General features: G+C 40.7%; 1 protein-coding gene across 2 annotated transcripts in view; it reads left to right on the top strand.

Annotated features, from left to right (window-relative positions):
• The window catches only part of fkbp10a (FKBP prolyl isomerase 10a), a 203,181-nt gene that overhangs the window by 140,827 nt on the left and 43,913 nt on the right, over positions 1–18,441 (top strand). For both annotated transcript variants that reach the window (XM_048206146.1, XM_048206145.1), the window contains one exon: positions 16,043–16,206. In XM_048206146.1, the coding sequence (XP_048062103.1) occupies positions 16,043–16,206 (164 nt within the window). The remainder of the gene's footprint in view (positions 1–16,042; positions 16,207–18,441) is intronic.

Here is an 18,441-nt window from a genome sequence, read left to right as displayed (position 1 = left end):
CAATGATTTGAACTCACTATCTGTCCATAAAGGGGTAGCTAGTCCACCTTTCTCAGTTGTTGGAATTTTTCTAGCATTCTTTCTCAACATTGTGTAATGTCTTTCTGGCACAACAATACACTTCAACACTTCCCTGACAGAGCAGAGGTTAATCTAGTTAATACACATCGTAATGTATTCAACCTTCTCTGGTGAGCAGAGTAGAACCAACTTGCTAAGACACTGTAACAGTTATAACCTTCCCTGAGTTAACAGAGGATGAACCTTCTTCTCTAGCAAAGTAGAGGGTGGCTATTCTGTTAACACACCACCTTCCCTGATAAAACAGAGGACAACACAAATTATTAGCACTTTACACTAATTCTTCCCTGCCTGAACAGAGGATACCTAATTATTAGCATGTGATGCTAAACTTCCCTGCCTAAACAGAGGATAAACTTCATCTCTAAAAGAACATTTTTAGAGGATAACTTAGTTAACCAAACCCTACAGCTGTCTGTTAACTCCTCTCTGACGGCGCAGAGGATAACAACTTTGTACTGGTCTTAATGATTCTTTTGGATAGAGTATCACTCACCAACCCTTGGGTGTACAGGAAAATTCAGCCTGGATCTTCTTTTGGATCAGATCTTTGTTGTGCTTGAAGTTTCAATCTGGATTGAGATGAGAAGCTCTATCCGGGTCACGGCACCAAAACTGTTGGAAATCTCAGAAGCATAGACCAGGAGACTTTGGGATCTCTTGAAGCAGAAGTTACTCTTTATTGAGAAACACGCTGTGCGTCGCTGTGGTCATCCAAAATCTCACTAAGGCAGTGACTTGGTAGTTCATATACATTCAAGGGGGAGGGATACATAGAGTAGAGGTGTGGACAATCTAAACAAAAGGATGCAAATGCAGTACAGGAATCAGATCATTGCCTACATTTCCCAGCCATGATCTAATCAGCATAACTGTGTCATTCAAATGCATAGGTGCTAATCCAATCAGTCTGGCAGTATCACCTATACCTTTACATTATCATAGAGACAAAAGCACTGCTGTATCTTGAGCTTGTCCTGCCAAATGGTCAGGATGTAGGATCCGCAGATTTTAAACAGATTCTTAAATTTGTAATTCCACACCCCTTTGAAATAGTTACTTTATTTGTTGTACTGCCTAAAATCAAACCCCATTTAAAAAAAAAAAAAAAAAATCCAGTTTTATTGCATTAGTTTTGCCTTACAACAAAAAAAGAGAAGAAAAAGGCAACAGTTCAGATTTTTTTTTTTCTTTTTTTTTTTTTCAAAAACTAAAAAACTAGAATAACAGGGTTGGAAAAATCATCAGTCCCCTGATTTAATACTTCGTAGAGCAATGTTTTGCTTTAAAGCTGCAGTCCGCAACTTTTTTTGTGTTAAAAATGTACAAAAATTATATAATGAGAATATACAACATGAATCCATTTTCCAAACCGTGTTTTTGTCTTATCCTGAATCATTGTGATACACTTATAATAATTGTTTATATTCTGACTATTTCAGACCAGACTGGTAGGACTAGCTCCGGCTAGAATGTTCCTCCGCAAGACGCGTGCAGTTCTGTTTATTAACTGCTAGAGGGCCAAAAATCATGGACAGCAGCTTTAATTACAGCCATTCATATTTTTTTTTATGTCTGTACTAGCTTGGCACACCTAGATTGGGGAATATTTGTCCATTCTTCCTAGTAGAATTGCTCAAGTTCAGTCAAATTCCGTGGTGAACAGCAATGGACTTCTCTCTTCAAGTCCATCCATAGATTTTCTTTTGGATTTAACCCTTACTGCACACCTCTCATTTTGGCAAGTTCATAAGTCATTCTAGATAGACACATAATTAACAAATATTTAGAAAGCTGGGACACCTGGGAGTTTACAGTTCAAGACTCAACAGTCTGATAAGCTCAAACAAAAAACAAAACAAATCAATGTCCTCCTGGCACGGTCATTCGGTTTGAACGGACGGCCTGATCTAGGCAGTGTGTTTATTCTGAAGCAATCAAAACCACTACAGTTGATGTCAAGTGGGGCAGTTAGCTTGGTGTTTCATCTGGAAGTTGATTGGTTGCACCTGAGCAAGTTTATAATGGTATACTTTAAGGGGCTGATCACTTTACCAAACCAGGTATTTCACTAATTAATTGATAATAATCCTCTAGAATGTTTTAAAGGTGCCATAGAATGCTTTTTCACAAGATGTAATATAAGTCTAAGGTGTCCCCTGAATGTGTCTGTGAAGTTTCAGCTCAAAATACCCCATAGATTTTTTTTTTATTCATTTATTTAACTGCCTATTTTGGGGCATCATTAAATATGCGCCAATTCAGCTTGCTTCCCCTTTAAATCCTTGCGCTCCCCGCCCCCGAGCTCGCGACTCTATAATACATTGCATAAATAAAGTTACACAGCTAATATAACCCTCAAAATGGATCTTTACAAAGTGTTCGTCATGCAGCATAACCGATTATGTAAGTATAGTATTTATTTGGATGTTTACATTTGATTCTGAATGAGTTTGAGGTTATGCTCCTTGGCTAACGGGCTAAAACTAACATTACACACTGTTGGAGAGATTTATAAAGAATGAAGTTGCGTTTATGAATTATACAGACTGCAAGTGTTTAATAATGAAAATAACGACAGCTCTTGTCAAGGCAAGTCATGTCACCTTTATTTATATAGCGCTTTTTACAATGCAGATTGTATCAAAGCAGCTTTACATTGATAACTGGTACATAATTTTTGCTGCACAGCAGCTCTTCAAGAATAGTGTCAATGCAGGCAGATCAAAGCACTGTTGAATAAATGTCAAGAATACTGTTGAATATCAAATGTCAAGTCAAATGTCAAGTGTCCCCAACTAAGCAAGCCAAAGGCGACAGCGGCAAGGAACCCAAACTCCAACAGGTGACATCAGGTGGCAAACAAGTGGCAAATAGGTGTTAAAATGGAGAAAAAAAACCTTGGGAGAAACCAGGCTTAGTCGGGGGGCCAGTTCTCCTCTGGCGAACAGTGCTTTGTTACGAATCAGGTTGCTATCATAAATCTGATTGGATCACAAGACTCAAAGTATTTATTTGTCTCCATGAATACAATAAGAAACGATGGTAACTTTAACCACATTTAACAGTGCATTAGCAACATGCTAACGAAACATTTAGAAAGACAATTTATAAATATCACTAAAAATATCATGATATCATGGATCATGTCAGTTATTATTGCTCCATTTGCCATTTTTCGCTGTTGTCCTTGCTTGCTTGCTTACCTGCATAACGTCTGATGACTCGGCTCTGCAGCCTTGTCTAATGCCTTGAACATGGGCTGGTATATGCAAAATTTGGGGGCGTACATATTAATGATCCCGACTGTTGCGTCACAGTTGGTGTTATGTTAAGATTCGCCTGTTCTTCAGAGGTCTTTTAAACAAATGAGATTTACATAAGAAGGAGGAAACAATGGTGTTTGAGACTCACTGTATGTCATTTCCATGTACTGAACTCTTGTTATTCAACTATGCCAAGGTAAATTCATTCATTAAATTCATTTTCAATTCTATGGCACCTTTAAAATGTTATTTTCACTTTAATGATGAGGGTTATAATGTGTACATACAGCTCAAAACATTAGACTTAATTTATTTTATTTTCCAGGGTGTAATGTTACAAAAGGTAAAGGGTATGATGACTTTCTATAGGCACTGTATATCCTTTACTTAGAATCCCAAACACAGAATGCATTGCAAGCTCATTAATATAAGTGTCAGGAGAAATATTGACTACATTTACATGCTGTTACAATCACCAGCAAGAGTGCCCTTGAGAACCACCAGAGGGAACTCCACATCAGACTATTGTCATTCCCTCACAAGCTACAATTCCCATAATTCCCAGTCTGAACTCCTCAGCACTCATTGCATTTAGCTGTTGCTCATTTTCTCTGTCTATATAAGCCTGGGGCCGTATTCACAAAACATTTTATCTTACCACTAAGAGTTCTCCTAAATAGCAGTAAAAGTTCTTAGCTAAGAGTTTTCTCTTAAAACATATTCACAAATCTGCTGAGACCAACTTTTACTAACGAATAGAGAGAAGTCTTAAGCTAAGAGTAAGGGCGGGGTTGACCTCGTTGCTATGGACTATACACACAGTGATTGGCTGATTTAATCATAGAAATATTGTAGAATGAGGTGTCATGCTTCCATATTAAAATAAAGGTTTTAAAATACAAATGTTGTCCTATTAAAATAAATATTTTTTTAATAAAAATGTTGCCATAGTCAAAATAAAATGTTGCCATATTGTTGCCATAAAGGTTTTAAAATGTAGACTAAGTGTCACTAATTAAACTAGTATATACAGTTAATTGTCCACCTCTTGGATGTCTGCATCTCAAGGGAATGCAGAATTCAAGCGACGAATTATGTTTTATAAACAAAATTTGGGAGAAACGCATTCGAACAGTCTTTCTAATCAGCTCGAGAGGAGGAATATATACACAGATGAGAGCCGACTCACCCATAGTTACTTCGACAGTTTTCTGCATCCCTCCGCCACCCTGCTCCTCACTCTCAGCTGGGGATATGAGGAGAACTTTTGGTTTGGGCTAAATTCCAAGCTCAGAGCCCTCGATCCCCTTGGACAGCACACCAAATATGCTTTTTATATATATATATACACACATACATACATACATATATATATATATATTTTTTTTACTCTATTCAGTCATTTGTAAATGTGAACTCATGAAAACCACTGCCACAGGTAATCAGACAATATTATTTATTTGTTCAAGATTTTTTTTTTTTTTTTGCCGTCTCATCGTAGATTCAAATCTATAAATCAAAATGTATTGAATATTAAGAAAATGTTCAGCACCTAAGGCTCTATCGCTATTGCCTCAATGGTGTACAGTGTCTTTAGGACTGTTTGTGATTTGGTCTTACTGACTAATGCCGAGTTCAGACTGCACGATTTTCAAAGTAGTCGGGTCACTGTTCTTTTCACACTGCATGACTATCTTGGCCAGCAATCAGTCGCTGCTGTGTTCACACTGCACAGTGGATCGGCGACAGAAGGTTTCACACTGCATGACTTTACAATAGGAAGAATCGCCGACAACTCTGTCTGGCACGCAAACTACATTTCACAACCAAACACACGCGAGACATGACAAGGAAACAACGCGATATCACGCGTTCAAGACCGGAGTTCTCACGTGAGACTGGCCCTGCGTTGTACCTGTTTCACAGATTTAGGAGCTAATTTTAGAGCATCATTAAACCTCGTCTCCTTCGGCGGTCCTGAGGACGAGCCGCTTGATGATGACTCCATGTCTCTCGCGGCTTCTGAAACGGAGGAATGGGCTAGTGATTCTGAGGTAAAAAAACCCCGCCCATCTGCCGTCGCTGGAGCCCATCGACTGCAGGCCCGGGATGGATGCCAAGCTGTTCCGCATCCTCTCCAAGGCTGTCGAGGAGCTGGACCTCCAATGGGCCCCACCTGAAGAGCCAACGCGCAGCAGACTGGACTAGAGCCCTGCGCGGGACTGATTTCCTTAACCCGCACCCGCCCGCTCCCGCTGAATATCTGACCAGGACCGCCCGCTCCTGCAACCTGCGTGTTCCACTCCCGCCCGCGCCCGCAATGTTTGTGTCCACTCCCGCCCGCTCCTGCGGACTTTCTCTCAGAGCTTGTGAAAAATGTAGGCCTAAATAAATACTCAGACTAAATTCGTTTAAGTTAACATGCAGAATTACAGACTTTAAACATGATTGCGTTTAAATAAGATGAAGTAGCCGCAAAACGAAAGCACCACACGTGATAAAAACATTGGATATTTTTTTATTGGAATTATAAAACATTAACCAAAACCACAAATAGCGGCACTCAGTTTTTAAACGCAGGCTATACACACTCACCGAATGATTAACTAAACAAACAGTTAAACTGTTAACAGTTTAATTAAATAAGCGAAAGCACAATAAGAAATAACTTTAACTTATTAAATAAACACATAGGACTTGCAAAGTAAGCTAGATATACTTTAAACAAATTAAATACAAAACGAAATAAATAAAATAAATAGAATAACTAGCTTAACAGGCTATTGCAAAAAAGAAAATAAATAATACTAATAAATAAATAAAAATAACGTAGCCTACTTAAACAAATTAATTTGATCAGTGGGCATTGCATTGCTTACTCCATATTACTATGAAGGAAAAGTATATTGCTGACTGACTGCGGTCGCAGACTTGTGCATCTTTCTTCCATGATCCGCCCACACACACTGAATGCCCTCTCTGATGGTGCACTAGATCATGTGAGAATGCTCAAAATAAAACGTGCGAATTTTGAGAATTGTTTCCAGGGGCCTGTTTCAGAAAGGAGGTTAAGTGAAAACTCTGAGTATGTTAACCCTGAAATGAGGGAAACTCTGGGTTTTCTGTTTCAGAATGGGAGATATGTCAAACCCGAGAAAGCAGGTTAAGTCAAGCCTGTTTCTTAAAGAGAGGTAACTTATACTTAGAGTCATTTACCATGGTAACTTACTCTGTGAACCTAACCTGGTCAGGAGCAGGTTTTCTTCAGTAAACCCAGAGTTTCCTTCGGTCTCCTCCCCCTTTTTAAAGTGCAAGTGATGTTTAAATAGTTCACTCATTCATTCACACTGCAAAAATGCTTTTCTTACTGAGTATTTTTCGTCCTATTTCAAGTACAAATATCAAAAAATTCTTAAATCAAGATGGATTTTCTATATAAGAAAATGATATGAGATATTTAGTCGTGTTTCCTGGGGGGGGGGGGGGGGGTGTAGTAGGCAGTAGCGTGTTGAGTGCGGAAAATTAACTTGTGATGCGATGGACTAGGTTAGAATCTGCCATCTGCCAAGCCCGCTATTCTCCCTTTTCCCATCACACATCACATCAGAAAGGCATTTATTTTCAATAAAAATGAAGAAAATGTTCTAAAAGTGCTAGTAAATTGCCTAACGAGTCTTTAATAATGATAAAATAATGTACACTCTTATTATTGCATCCTGTTAAATTATTATTTTTTCTTCCTTTTTTGCATGTGGGATACCATGAAAATGAATATTAGTTCAATAGCTTACCATTCTGCCAGTTTTCACCTTTGATATTATAACAGTGATAAGAATTAAACTTGCATTGACTCAGAAGTATGTGGACGTCATTTTGTCACGTGCTGTTGCTATGGTGAATCGTAATATCAGAACTCCATTGATGATGGCTTTTCATAGTCGTGGTGCATGCGCTCAACTCAGAGTCAACCTACTCAGAGTCGATTGAACTAACTCAATTCAGCTGTTCTGAAACTGAAAACTCAGAGTTTCCCATTTCAGGGTAAGTCAACTCAGAGTTCAAGTTTTAACTCAGAGTTAGTTGAACATCCTTATTGAAACGGGCCCCAGGTGTCTGACTTGTCTTGCTTTGCTTTTGTCAAGTAAACAGCCGCTTTAATTTTCTTCTCAACTTCATATGTTGACTCCATTTCTATTACACGCCAAATCCCACCATTCCCCGCGGGTGTCCCGCAAAGTTTTCTGACCCCCCACTCCTGCCCGCAGCAAAGGTAAAACCGCCCGCTCCCGCGAGATTTGCGTTGGGTCCCGTGGGAGCCCAAACCCAATGCAGCCCTCTAGACTGGACGAATGGTTCCTGCCGGGACGTCGCCTGCGCTCTGCGCCTTTCTTCCCCAAAGTTCACGACGAGCTGACTAAGTCATGGCGCGCACACCCTACTCGGCCCGCTTACGCACTTCACAGCAGTCAGCTCTCACTTCAGTTGATGGCTCCCTAGAGAAGGGCTACGAGAACCTACCGCCCCTGGACAAGGCAGTGGCGGCTCACCTCTGTCCCCCCGCGGCCGTGGGGTGGAAAACGAAGAGGGCCCTTCCATCCAAGCCCTGCAGGACCACATCTGCCCTAGCTGGCAGAGCCTATACCTCTGCGGGCCAAGCTGCCTCATCGCTGCACACCATGGCTATCCTCCAGGTGTTCCAAGCTAAGTCTGGAATCGACTCACCTGCCTTTCGTGACCTCCGCAGCACCACGGATTTGGCCCTGCGTCCCACGATAGCCACAGCTTAGGCCTTCGGACAGTCTATGGCCAGCCTGGTTGTGCTCGAGCACCATCTATGGCTCAACTTGACCGAGATCAAGGACGCAGACAAGATGGTCTTTTTGGACGCCCCTGTCTCCCCATCCGGTCTCTTCAGGCCAGCCATAGAGGGTTTCACAGAGCGTTTCATCACAGCTCAGAAGTCGTCCCAGGCCATGCGACACTTCCTGCCCAAGCGCTCCAGCTCTACCTCTGCTTCTAGCCGCCCCAGGACTGTGCCGGCTCAGCAGAGCAAGCCTGCCCCCTCTACCACCCAGGCAGCTCCAAACCCAAAGGAACAGCGCCGCTGAGCTCGTCCCGCCAGGCGCTCCTCCTTCCCGAGGCAACGGCAGGCCCCCCGGCCAAAGATTGAGCTGGACCCGATGCCTCCCAAGTCTTCCTGATCAAAGGGGAGAGAAGAGGAAGGGGTTAAGTCCCACCGAGGCCGGACCACCCCAAAAGCTTTTTCGCTCAGTTTCCCCTCTGCCCCGTTCAGTTCCGGGCATTGGGAGTTCGTTCATGTGTTCTGCTACCATGGTCCACTGCTGTTGCGCCCACGCAAAATGCCGTTGTTATGGCGAACACAATAAATATTTTACATTCTCAAAGAAAGAGCAATTTTCCTCTTCCACACTCACCGGTGTGCGGGCCCCCTCTCAGCAGCCCGCTGCCCGGCGCCATTTAACCCCTTGTCATGCGGGCCGAGGCCTGGCAGGCCATCCCCGGAGTGTCAAAGTGGGTTCTGGGGATAATATCTCAAGGCTACTCGCTCCAGTTTGCTCGCAGACCCCCGTGTTTTGACGGGGTGCTCCCCACTTCAGTAAACGCGGACGACGCTCACGTTCTCCGAGCCGAAGTGATGTCTCTGTTAGAGAAGGGGGCTATAGAAATAGTCTCCCCCTCAGAGAGTGAGTCGGGGTTTTACAGCTGTTACTTCTTCGTCCCAAAAAAGATGGCGGTGTCAGACCCATCCTAGACCTCAGACTCCTGAACCTTTCCCTCATGAGACGGAAGTTCAAGATGTTAACGCTGAAACAGATCCTCACGCAGATTTGCCCCGGGGACTGGTTCTGCTCGCTGCACCTGAAAGATGCATACTTTCATATCCAGATAGCCCCCCATCACAGGCGATTCTTGAGATTCGCATTCGAGGGTGTGGCTTACCAATATACAGTCCTCTCCTTCGAACTGTCCCTAGCTCCTCCCACTTTTACCAAGTGCATGAACGCGGCGCTTTCCCCACTAAGACAGATGGGAATCCGGGTTCTCAATTATCTTGATGACTGGCTCATTGTAGCCCAGTCGCAAGCCGAGCTAGAACAGCACAGATCCATGTTACTCAGCCACATGGAGTGCCTGGGTCTCAGGGTCAACTTTGCCCCTGAGAGCTCACTGCTCCCCAGCCAGCGTATAACGTTCCTGGGTGCAGTTCTTGACTCAGCCCGTATGACGGCTGTAGTCTCACCAGAGCGCGCTCTGGCCATTCAGCAGCTCGTGACCTCAGTCAGGAACAGAGCCTATCTCCCTCTGAAGTTCTTCTAGAGGATGCTAGGTCTGATGGCGTCCACCTTCCCGGTCCTGCTGGTTGAAGTTTCGGGTCCCTCCTCATGCCTGGCGGTGCGGCCAGCTGCGTCTCAGAGTCAATCGAGCCTGTTTGACAGCTCTGAAACCCTGGACGAACCCTGTATGGTTCAGTCAAGGAGTGCCCCTACAGGCGGTGTCCAGAAGGACGGTGCTCTCGACAGATGTGTCCAACTCAGGTTGGGGCGCTCTTTGCAAGGGCAGTCCGGCCTTCGGCTCGTGGACTCACGAGGAAAGCCATCTGCACATCAACTACCTCGAGATGCTGGCAGTGATCCGAGCCCTTCACGCGTTTCAGGCACACCTGACGGGATGCCACGTCTTAGTCGGACAGCATGACAGTGGTGTCATACATAAATCACCAGGGCGGTCTTTCATCCTTATGCTCTCTGGCGAAACGTCTTCTGGAGTGGGCATTACCAAGGTTTCAGTCGCTCAAAGCGACTCACATACCCGGGAGGACAAACTTGGGAGCAGATATGCTATCTCGGAGCAACGTCCCCTCAGATGAGTGCTCCACTCTCCTTTATGCATTTCCTCTGATCGCTCTGATCCCTCAGGTCATCAGACGAATCGGGGAAGACAAGCACAGAGTCCTCCTAGTGGCCCTGTCGCTATCGCTGGCCAGTCAGTGGGATGAAACAGCCTTGTGGTGCGTTTCTTGAGAGGTTCTAGGCGATTGAATCCACCTCGTCCTCTCACCGTCCCCACCTGGGACCTCTCCTTGGTCCTCAGAGCTCTCAGAGGGCCACCCTTTGGCCTTCATGGCTACATCCCTAAGGTGCTCTCGACTCCATTCAGAGCACAGGTCATTTCCCTCTCAGCGCTCCCTCCCTCATCAGATGGAATTATTCTGCCCTGTCAGGGCATTGAGGACCTATGTTGAGTGCTCACAGCCTTTCCGGCAATCCGATCAGCTCTTTGTCTGCTTTGGAGGCCGCACCAAAGGGTCTTCGGTCTCTAAGCAACGTCTTTCGCGTTGGATAGTCGACGCTATTGCTCTTTGTTACTCCTTTATGGGCCAGAACTGCCCCATAGGAGTTAGAGCCCACTCCACTAGAGGAATGGCTTCCTCTTGGGCCTGGTCCAGTGGAGTTTCTATTAAAGACATCTGTGAGGCGGCCGGCTGGTCCTCGCCGTCCACTTTTGTCAGATTTTATAATCTGGATATCCCGACCTTACAAACTCGGGTCCTCTCGGTATGATACAGCGGCCTCTACCGAGCTCCGCTTCATACCTTTCTGGGAGCTAACTCCCTCTTGCAAGTGTAACATGGGTTCGACGGCTCCGGACTTCTCACTTGTCCACTGGTTCCCTCATGGTGTCCAAGACAAGTCCAGTCATTCCCTGCCGTGGCACTGCACAGTTGAATTCATTCCCCATACACAGTACGAGTGAAGTATCGAAAGGGAACGTACTCGGTTACTAACGTAACCTCGGTTACCTGAGATACGGAACAATACTGCAATACATTCCGTGCCACGAGGCTGCGGCTTCAGTGTCGTCGCTTCAGTCGAATGACCTGAATCCTATGGCGAAATGTCTGCTTATATAGCCCTAAACCCCGCACATTTCGGCGGGAAAGTTCGTGCGCTTTGTTGCCATAGGCTTGCTCAGCTATGCCGCGCCGTCATTGGTTCAACAACTTGTCTATGAGTGAACCAATGACGATGCAGTTACACTGCATTATTGAAAAAGGCTTCAGTAACGGAGAAAAAGGAGACCTTTCCCATACGTAGTACTCCTTCCGTATCTCAGGGAACCGAGGTTACGTTAGTAACCGAGTACGTTTTCTCTCTTTCTTTTTTCAGCTGTATACGTTATACAAAGCAAAAGACATGCAATGATATTTGGGCTACAGATGCCAGAAATAATGCTTGACTCTTCTGTGTTTGTTGCAAAGATATATATATATATATATATATATATATATATATATATATATAAACTAGTAACTAGCTACTTGAGTAGTTTTTTTTGGTAGCACTTTATTTTACGGTACGTGTACTTTCCTGGTACATATATAGTAATTATGTTGTACATACAGGTAAAAGAGTGGTAACTCAAGGTACTTACCTGACATGTACAGTACAGTCCAAAAGTTTGGAACCACTAAGATTTTTAATGTTTTTAAAAGAAGTTTCATCTGCTCACCAAGGCTACATTTATTTAATTAAAAATACAGTAAAAAACAGTAATATTGTAAAATATTATTACAATTTAAAATAACCGTGTACTATTTAAATATATTTGACAAAGTAATTTATTCCTGTGATGCAAAGCTGAATTTTCAGCAGCGTTACTCCAGTCTTCAACGTCACATGATCCTTCAGAAATCATTCTAATATGCTGATTTGCTGCTCAATAAACATTTATGATTATTTTCAATGTTGAAAACAGTTGTGTACTTTTTTATCAGGATTCCTTGATGAATAGAAAGTTCAAAAGAACAGCATTTATCTGAAATACAAAGCTTCTGTAGCATTATACACTACCGTTCAAAAGTTTGGGGTCAGTAAGAATTTTTATTTTTATTTTTTTGAAAAGAAATTAAAGAAATGAATACTTTTATTCAGCAAGGATGCATTAAATCAATCAAAAGTGGCAGTAAAGACATTTATAATGTTACAAAAGATTAGATTTCAGATAAACACTGTTCTTTTGAACTTTCTATTCATCAAATAATCCTGAAAAAAAATATTGTACACAAATATTTTGTACAATTGTACACATTAAATGTTTCTTGAGCAGCAGATCAGCATATTAGAATGATTTCTGAAGGATCATGTGACACTGAAGACTGGAGTAATGATGCTGAAAATTCAGCTTTGCCATCACAGGAATAAATTACTTTGTGAAATATATTCAAATAGAAAACAGTTATTTTAAATTGTAATAATATTTCACAATATTACTGTTTTTACTGTATTTTTAATTAAATAAATGTAGCCTTGGTGAGCAGACGAAACTTCTTTTAAAAACATTCAAAATCTTAGTGGTTCCAAACTTTTGGACTGTACTGTATGTACATGGAAACTAATAAGAAACACTGCTGTACTTTCTAATAGTACATACATGGTAACTACTTTGTACCTATAGACAAGTATTGGGTAATAACTGGCACTTATAGTGTCTGTATATGGTAACTAACAGGCACATTACTGTACTTACTAATGGTATGTACATGGTAAATATTTTGTACTTACAGACAAGTGTGGGTAATAACTGGCACTTATTTATGGTAACTTGTAGCATGCATTACTGTACTTACTAATTGTGTTAAAATGCTTAAGCTTATTATTACAAAGGTTAAAGATCTGGTAATTCCTATGTAATGTTTATGTACAAGGGTGCACTTTATTTTACAGTCCTATTTCCATGTACTTATTATGAACGTACTAGTGAATATACCAGTTAGTTAATGTCTAAGTTACACCTGGTAAGAACTGGTAATTCCTATGTAATGTTTATGTACAAGGATGCACTTTATTTTACAGTCCTATTTCCATGTACTTATTATGAACATACTAGTGAATATACCAGTTAGTTAATGCGTAAGTTACACATTACTTAGGGTGGGGTATAAGCATGGTACAAGATACTTCTTGAGTACTGGATGATATACTTTTGCGGTTCAATTTGCCTAATCTTTACAGGACAATAATTCACTTAATAGGGGTATTTTGATGACATACATACAGATCAGTAACACTACTGTACTTGGTATGCTCAGTTGTCAAGTATTAACACTATGAAGTGCTGTATAGTTACTGCAGTGTATCATTTTGGTAAGCACATTTGGTTTCACAGTAGTTAAGTAAGTGTCTGTTATTTGTGTCCACACTTGTCTGTGAGTACAACATAGTTACCATGTATATACCACTAGTGAGTACAGTTATGTCTTACAAGTTACCATAAATAAGTGCCTGTTATTACCCACACTTGTCCGTAAGTACAAAACAGTTACCATGTACATACCATTAGTAAATACAGTAATGTGTCTGTTAGTTACCATATACGGACACTATAAGTAAGTGCCTGTTATTACCCAGCACTTGTCTATAGGTACAAAGTAGTTACCATGTATGTACCATTGAAAATTACAGCAGTGCTTATTATTAGTTTCCATGTACATACATGTCAGGTAAGTACCTTGTGTTACCACTCTTTTACCTGTATGTACAACATAATTACTATATATGTACCAGGAAAGTACACGTACTGTAAAATAAAGTGCTACCATTTTTTCATTGGATACTCTTTTACTCTTACTCAAGTAACTATTAAAGTTGCTATAGAGGATGTTTTGTTTGATACATTTTTGCAAAATTACTTATGAGTTACCTGCTGTGAGTCCGACATAATGAATCCACTAACACAACACAGCGAATGCCGGTGGTAAACAAACACTCGTATTCCAGTACTCATGCATGAGTTTTGGGAGGCGTTCCCTCGAAATGATCTGTGAAAGAGGGGGGTTGTTCTTACACATGCGCTCATTTCAAAAATTCAGTAACAGTCTTTGGTTTCTTAGTCGTTGAAAACATCCTCTATAGCACCTTTAAGATTATTACTTTCACTTTTACTTTGAGTAAATATTTCTATAAGTACTTGTACTTTTACTTGAGTACAGTTTTTGGATACTCTACCCACCTCTGACGATTGCTGCTGAGAATTAAGATCACCGGATAAACCGAAAAAATAAAATTGATGTGATTTGTGAATTTATGTTGTGTTTTGGTGTATCTTATGGTTGTATTGTCAGTCGCTGCATAGGAGAAAACGTCTTTTGTGTCTCACAGCAAACCAACTAAATATTACAAAATGGTTGTCTGGCTATCACCAGACCAAGCTCAATTTAAAATTGAACATTGGTTTGGGGAGTCTGCTATGTTTTTCTACTGCACAAGAGGCGTGATCAATGAGCATTATTCACGCAATTGGATAGTCCTTCAACCAATCAGATCAACGATCCGGGTGACGTACTTTGCAGAGCAACGCGAAAACTCCAGACAGGTTTAGTTTGTATTGGTTTGTAGCACTGATCAGCGGTTTGCAGAAACAGCAATGTCATCAGGCGATTTTTGCAGGTTGTGCAAAAAAAACATGAAAGTTAGTGGTATTTACACCCACTCAAGAGATTTGTTTGCTAAACTAAAGAAGTCATTCAGCATCGTCGAGAGGTTAAAAAGAATTGGATTGAAGGTCGTGCTTGCCGTCGCTTCTCTATCGTCAATAGCGGGTGTGATTGGTTCCCGCAAAAGTGTAACAGAAGCAGTAGAGGTTTCCAGACTGAGTTGCCGGGCGAAATCAAATCGCCGGCAGATCAGGCTGGGTTTACCCAGTCTAACAAAATGGTTAAACAATTACAGAAATGTTATTCATTTTAAGGTTTTAGTCTTACAACTTTAAAGTGTAGTCTTGTTTAACTTTTAAATGTTCCCAGAGTACATTCAGAGCTTGGCAAAACTGCCTTCTCTTTTTAGGCTCCCTGGTTATGGAACAAGCTGCAGAGAATAATGTTGGAAACACTCCCCTCTTTAAAAATCTCTTATGGACCAATCTACAGGAAGCATGTGCATGTTTTTAAATAACTTTTGATTTGTCATTATATGAGTGCCGGGTAAAATTTTATGTAAGAATTGTTAGTTTTATGTGTTTGTTTGTTGCTTTATGTGAAAATTTTTGTGCTTCCATTTTGGCCAGGACTGCCTTGAAGAAATGGTTTTATCTCAATGGACTATCCTGGTAAAATAAAGGATGTATATATAAAAAAAATAATAATGAAAATAAAAAAAACAGATTGAACCGGCTGCTTGAAAAAATGTAGGCCGGGACTTGATTTTGTCCATGGGGAATTTATTGGATGATTGTGGTTTGCTGTTGCTGCAGTGACAGGTTGTCCCACCCTTGCACCAGTAAACACATCATTAGAGAAGCGAAGAGATGTCGCTGCAAGAGGGGAAGTTATTTTTATTAAAGATTATGAAGCACATAAATTTAAAAAATAATGTTGTGCACTAAGTCATTTACAATAAATATACCATTTTATTCCATGAAAAAAATGGTCCATTTTGATTTGACTTTAATGTAAATTGTTGTGATGTTTGGAAACCATGAACAACACCACCTTGTTTCTACATCACTCTCATATGTAAATAGCGTAACGCATTACTGCCCACTGATAGCCATGCTAACTATGATGGTATGCAAAACGTACTAGTTGTATGTATGGTATATACCATCTAGGCTTTGGTCTCTTAGATATCCCAGTTTTCCCTGATCCTCTTTGTATGTCTGTCTCTCCATTTCTCAAGCGCTGGGTGTACCCAGCAGTGCCGTGTTGCTGTTTGAGCTGGAACTACTACAGCTGCAGAAGGGTGTTCCTGAGGGCTTTTTGTTCATCTGGCTGCAGGACAGTCCTGAGCCACTGTTTCCTGTCATGGATATGAACCAAGACCAGGAGGTACCACTGGAGGAGGTATGTTCTTTGCTGTCTGGCTTATTAATGTTAATGGAAGCATTTCTTTCTAGGTATACAACTGAGCGGCCCATGGACCGATACCTCATATAGGCCCCCCACAAACAGAGCTTGTATTAAAATAAAACTTTACTGAATATTTAGAATAAATAAAATTAAAAATGATGTATCTAGTCTACTGAGAATTCTTGTTGTTACAAGTGGTGCTACAGCAGGGATGAGGCAGAATCGGTACTTCTACAAAACAGGGTATTTATTAAACAAAGGATCAGAACAGCAGACACATCTAACAAACAACAAGAACGGACAAGGAGTGAAGGGAGTGAGTCCAATATAAAGGGTGCGCAAACGACGAAGACCAGGTGCAGGGAATCCAGGGAGAGCCGGAGAGATGATGAGGGAAGTGCATTCAGGTGTGGAACAGGGAGGATCATGGGAAATGGAGTCCGGGACAGGCGTGACCGTAACACTTGTGATATTAATATGTCCATAAATTTCGATTTAAAACCCAGTTCACGGGTTGTTTATTTTAGCAAGTTTGTAATCATTTTGTTACCATAAGAAATTTTGCATGGTAAGTGAGTGTGTGCACAGAGGTTGCACTATAAATATTAATCATCTAACACTCTGATGACCTGGGTTGTAATTTTTAATTTTATTCCATTTTTTGGTAACACTTTATTTTAAGGGTCCAGAATAATGCATTATTAAGCATTAATTAAAGCTGCTGTCCGTAACATTTTTGGTAAAAAAATATCCAAAATCAGTTTTTGAGCAAGTACATAACCAGCCAGTGTTCAAAGCTATCTCCTTACCTTAGCTCGATTCACAACGGTAAGCTTGTAATAATGTTTTCTAATAAGAGCAGTGCAGGTGGGTTTCTGCGGGAAATTCGTGCATGCAGCTGTTTGTCTTTGCATCATTGCGTCACGTCTGTAAACAGAAAGGAAGGAGTCCCAGCTATTAGCTATATCTGAGAGGATGCTGCTTGTAGTGGATCATTTATAGCCTTTTCTCACAGCAGCTGAAATAATTAAACTTATCATTTTGATGGCGGATTGTAATCCAGAAAGATCCAAATGACAATCATCAGTGACAACTGGATTCACCTGTAGTCAAAAGCAAAAGAAGTCAGACTGCGGAGTGGCTACATAAATTGAAATCCACAGGTAACGCTAATACACACTAAATACACATAGTCATGCAATGCTGATGTTGTTAACATTAAAAATTTGAGAACAAAGTATAACAGTAATAATAATTTGCATGGTTTGGCATGATCCAAGCTAAGTGATTGTTAGATTTAATCACCATTGGCAGCGCGATTTATTTTAGGCCTAATGCTTTTTTCCTCAGTTGGTCAGAACAAAAGTAACAGACATATTATTTACTTATTCAGATGACATTTTCTGGTGAAAATTCTTATTTTGGTCATACTTCCAAGATGTAAAATATGTGTTTCCGAAGTACAGTATCCACACTGATGTGGTGACTGACACCAAACTTTAGATTCATCCGCACTGAGGAGTCGTGCCAACGCACAACACATGTGTAATGGTAATAATTACGCATATAACTGCAATTGCAGGTTTCAAACAGAGATGGCGACAAAGAGGCAAAACTTATGAACTGCAGCTTTAATGATGAACTTGTTCACAAGTTAAGCATTACTTAAGAATTAACACACTAGTAATTAATGATAACTTTACATTTTAAGGGTCCTGAATTATGCATTAGTTAAGCATATATAAGCTAGTAATTAATGATTTACTTGTTCACAATTATGCATTAGTTAAGCATTGACACAATGGTAATTAATGATTAACTTAACATATAGTAGGGCATTTTAGCCATTATTTACAAATGAATAAACATTTGAAAGATACACATTTATGCTATAAATAAACAAAAAATTTACCTAGTTATAAATGATTAACTGAATGTACAGTAAATGCCTTTTAGTCATTATCTACATCTTAAGCCATATATTATTTTTGTGTAGTGATGTAATTATATTTCTGTGCCATTCTATTAAGTTAACTGAACAATAAGCTAGTAATTATGTTTAATTACTAGTTTATTTATGCTTAGCTAATGCATAATTCGGGACCCTTAAAATGTAAAATGAATCATTATTTTCTAGTGTGTTCATTCTTAACTAATGCTTAATTGTGAACAAGCAAACAGAGCTTGTATTAAAATAAAACTTTACTGAATATTTAGAATAAATAAAAT

Source organism: Megalobrama amblycephala, linkage group LG11, assembly GCF_018812025.1.
Source record: "Megalobrama amblycephala isolate DHTTF-2021 linkage group LG11, ASM1881202v1, whole genome shotgun sequence".
Classification (NCBI taxonomy): Eukaryota; Metazoa; Chordata; class Actinopteri; order Cypriniformes; family Xenocyprididae; genus Megalobrama; species Megalobrama amblycephala.
Note: the sequence above shows the minus strand (reverse complement) of the source record. Positions and strands in the feature narration are given on the sequence as shown.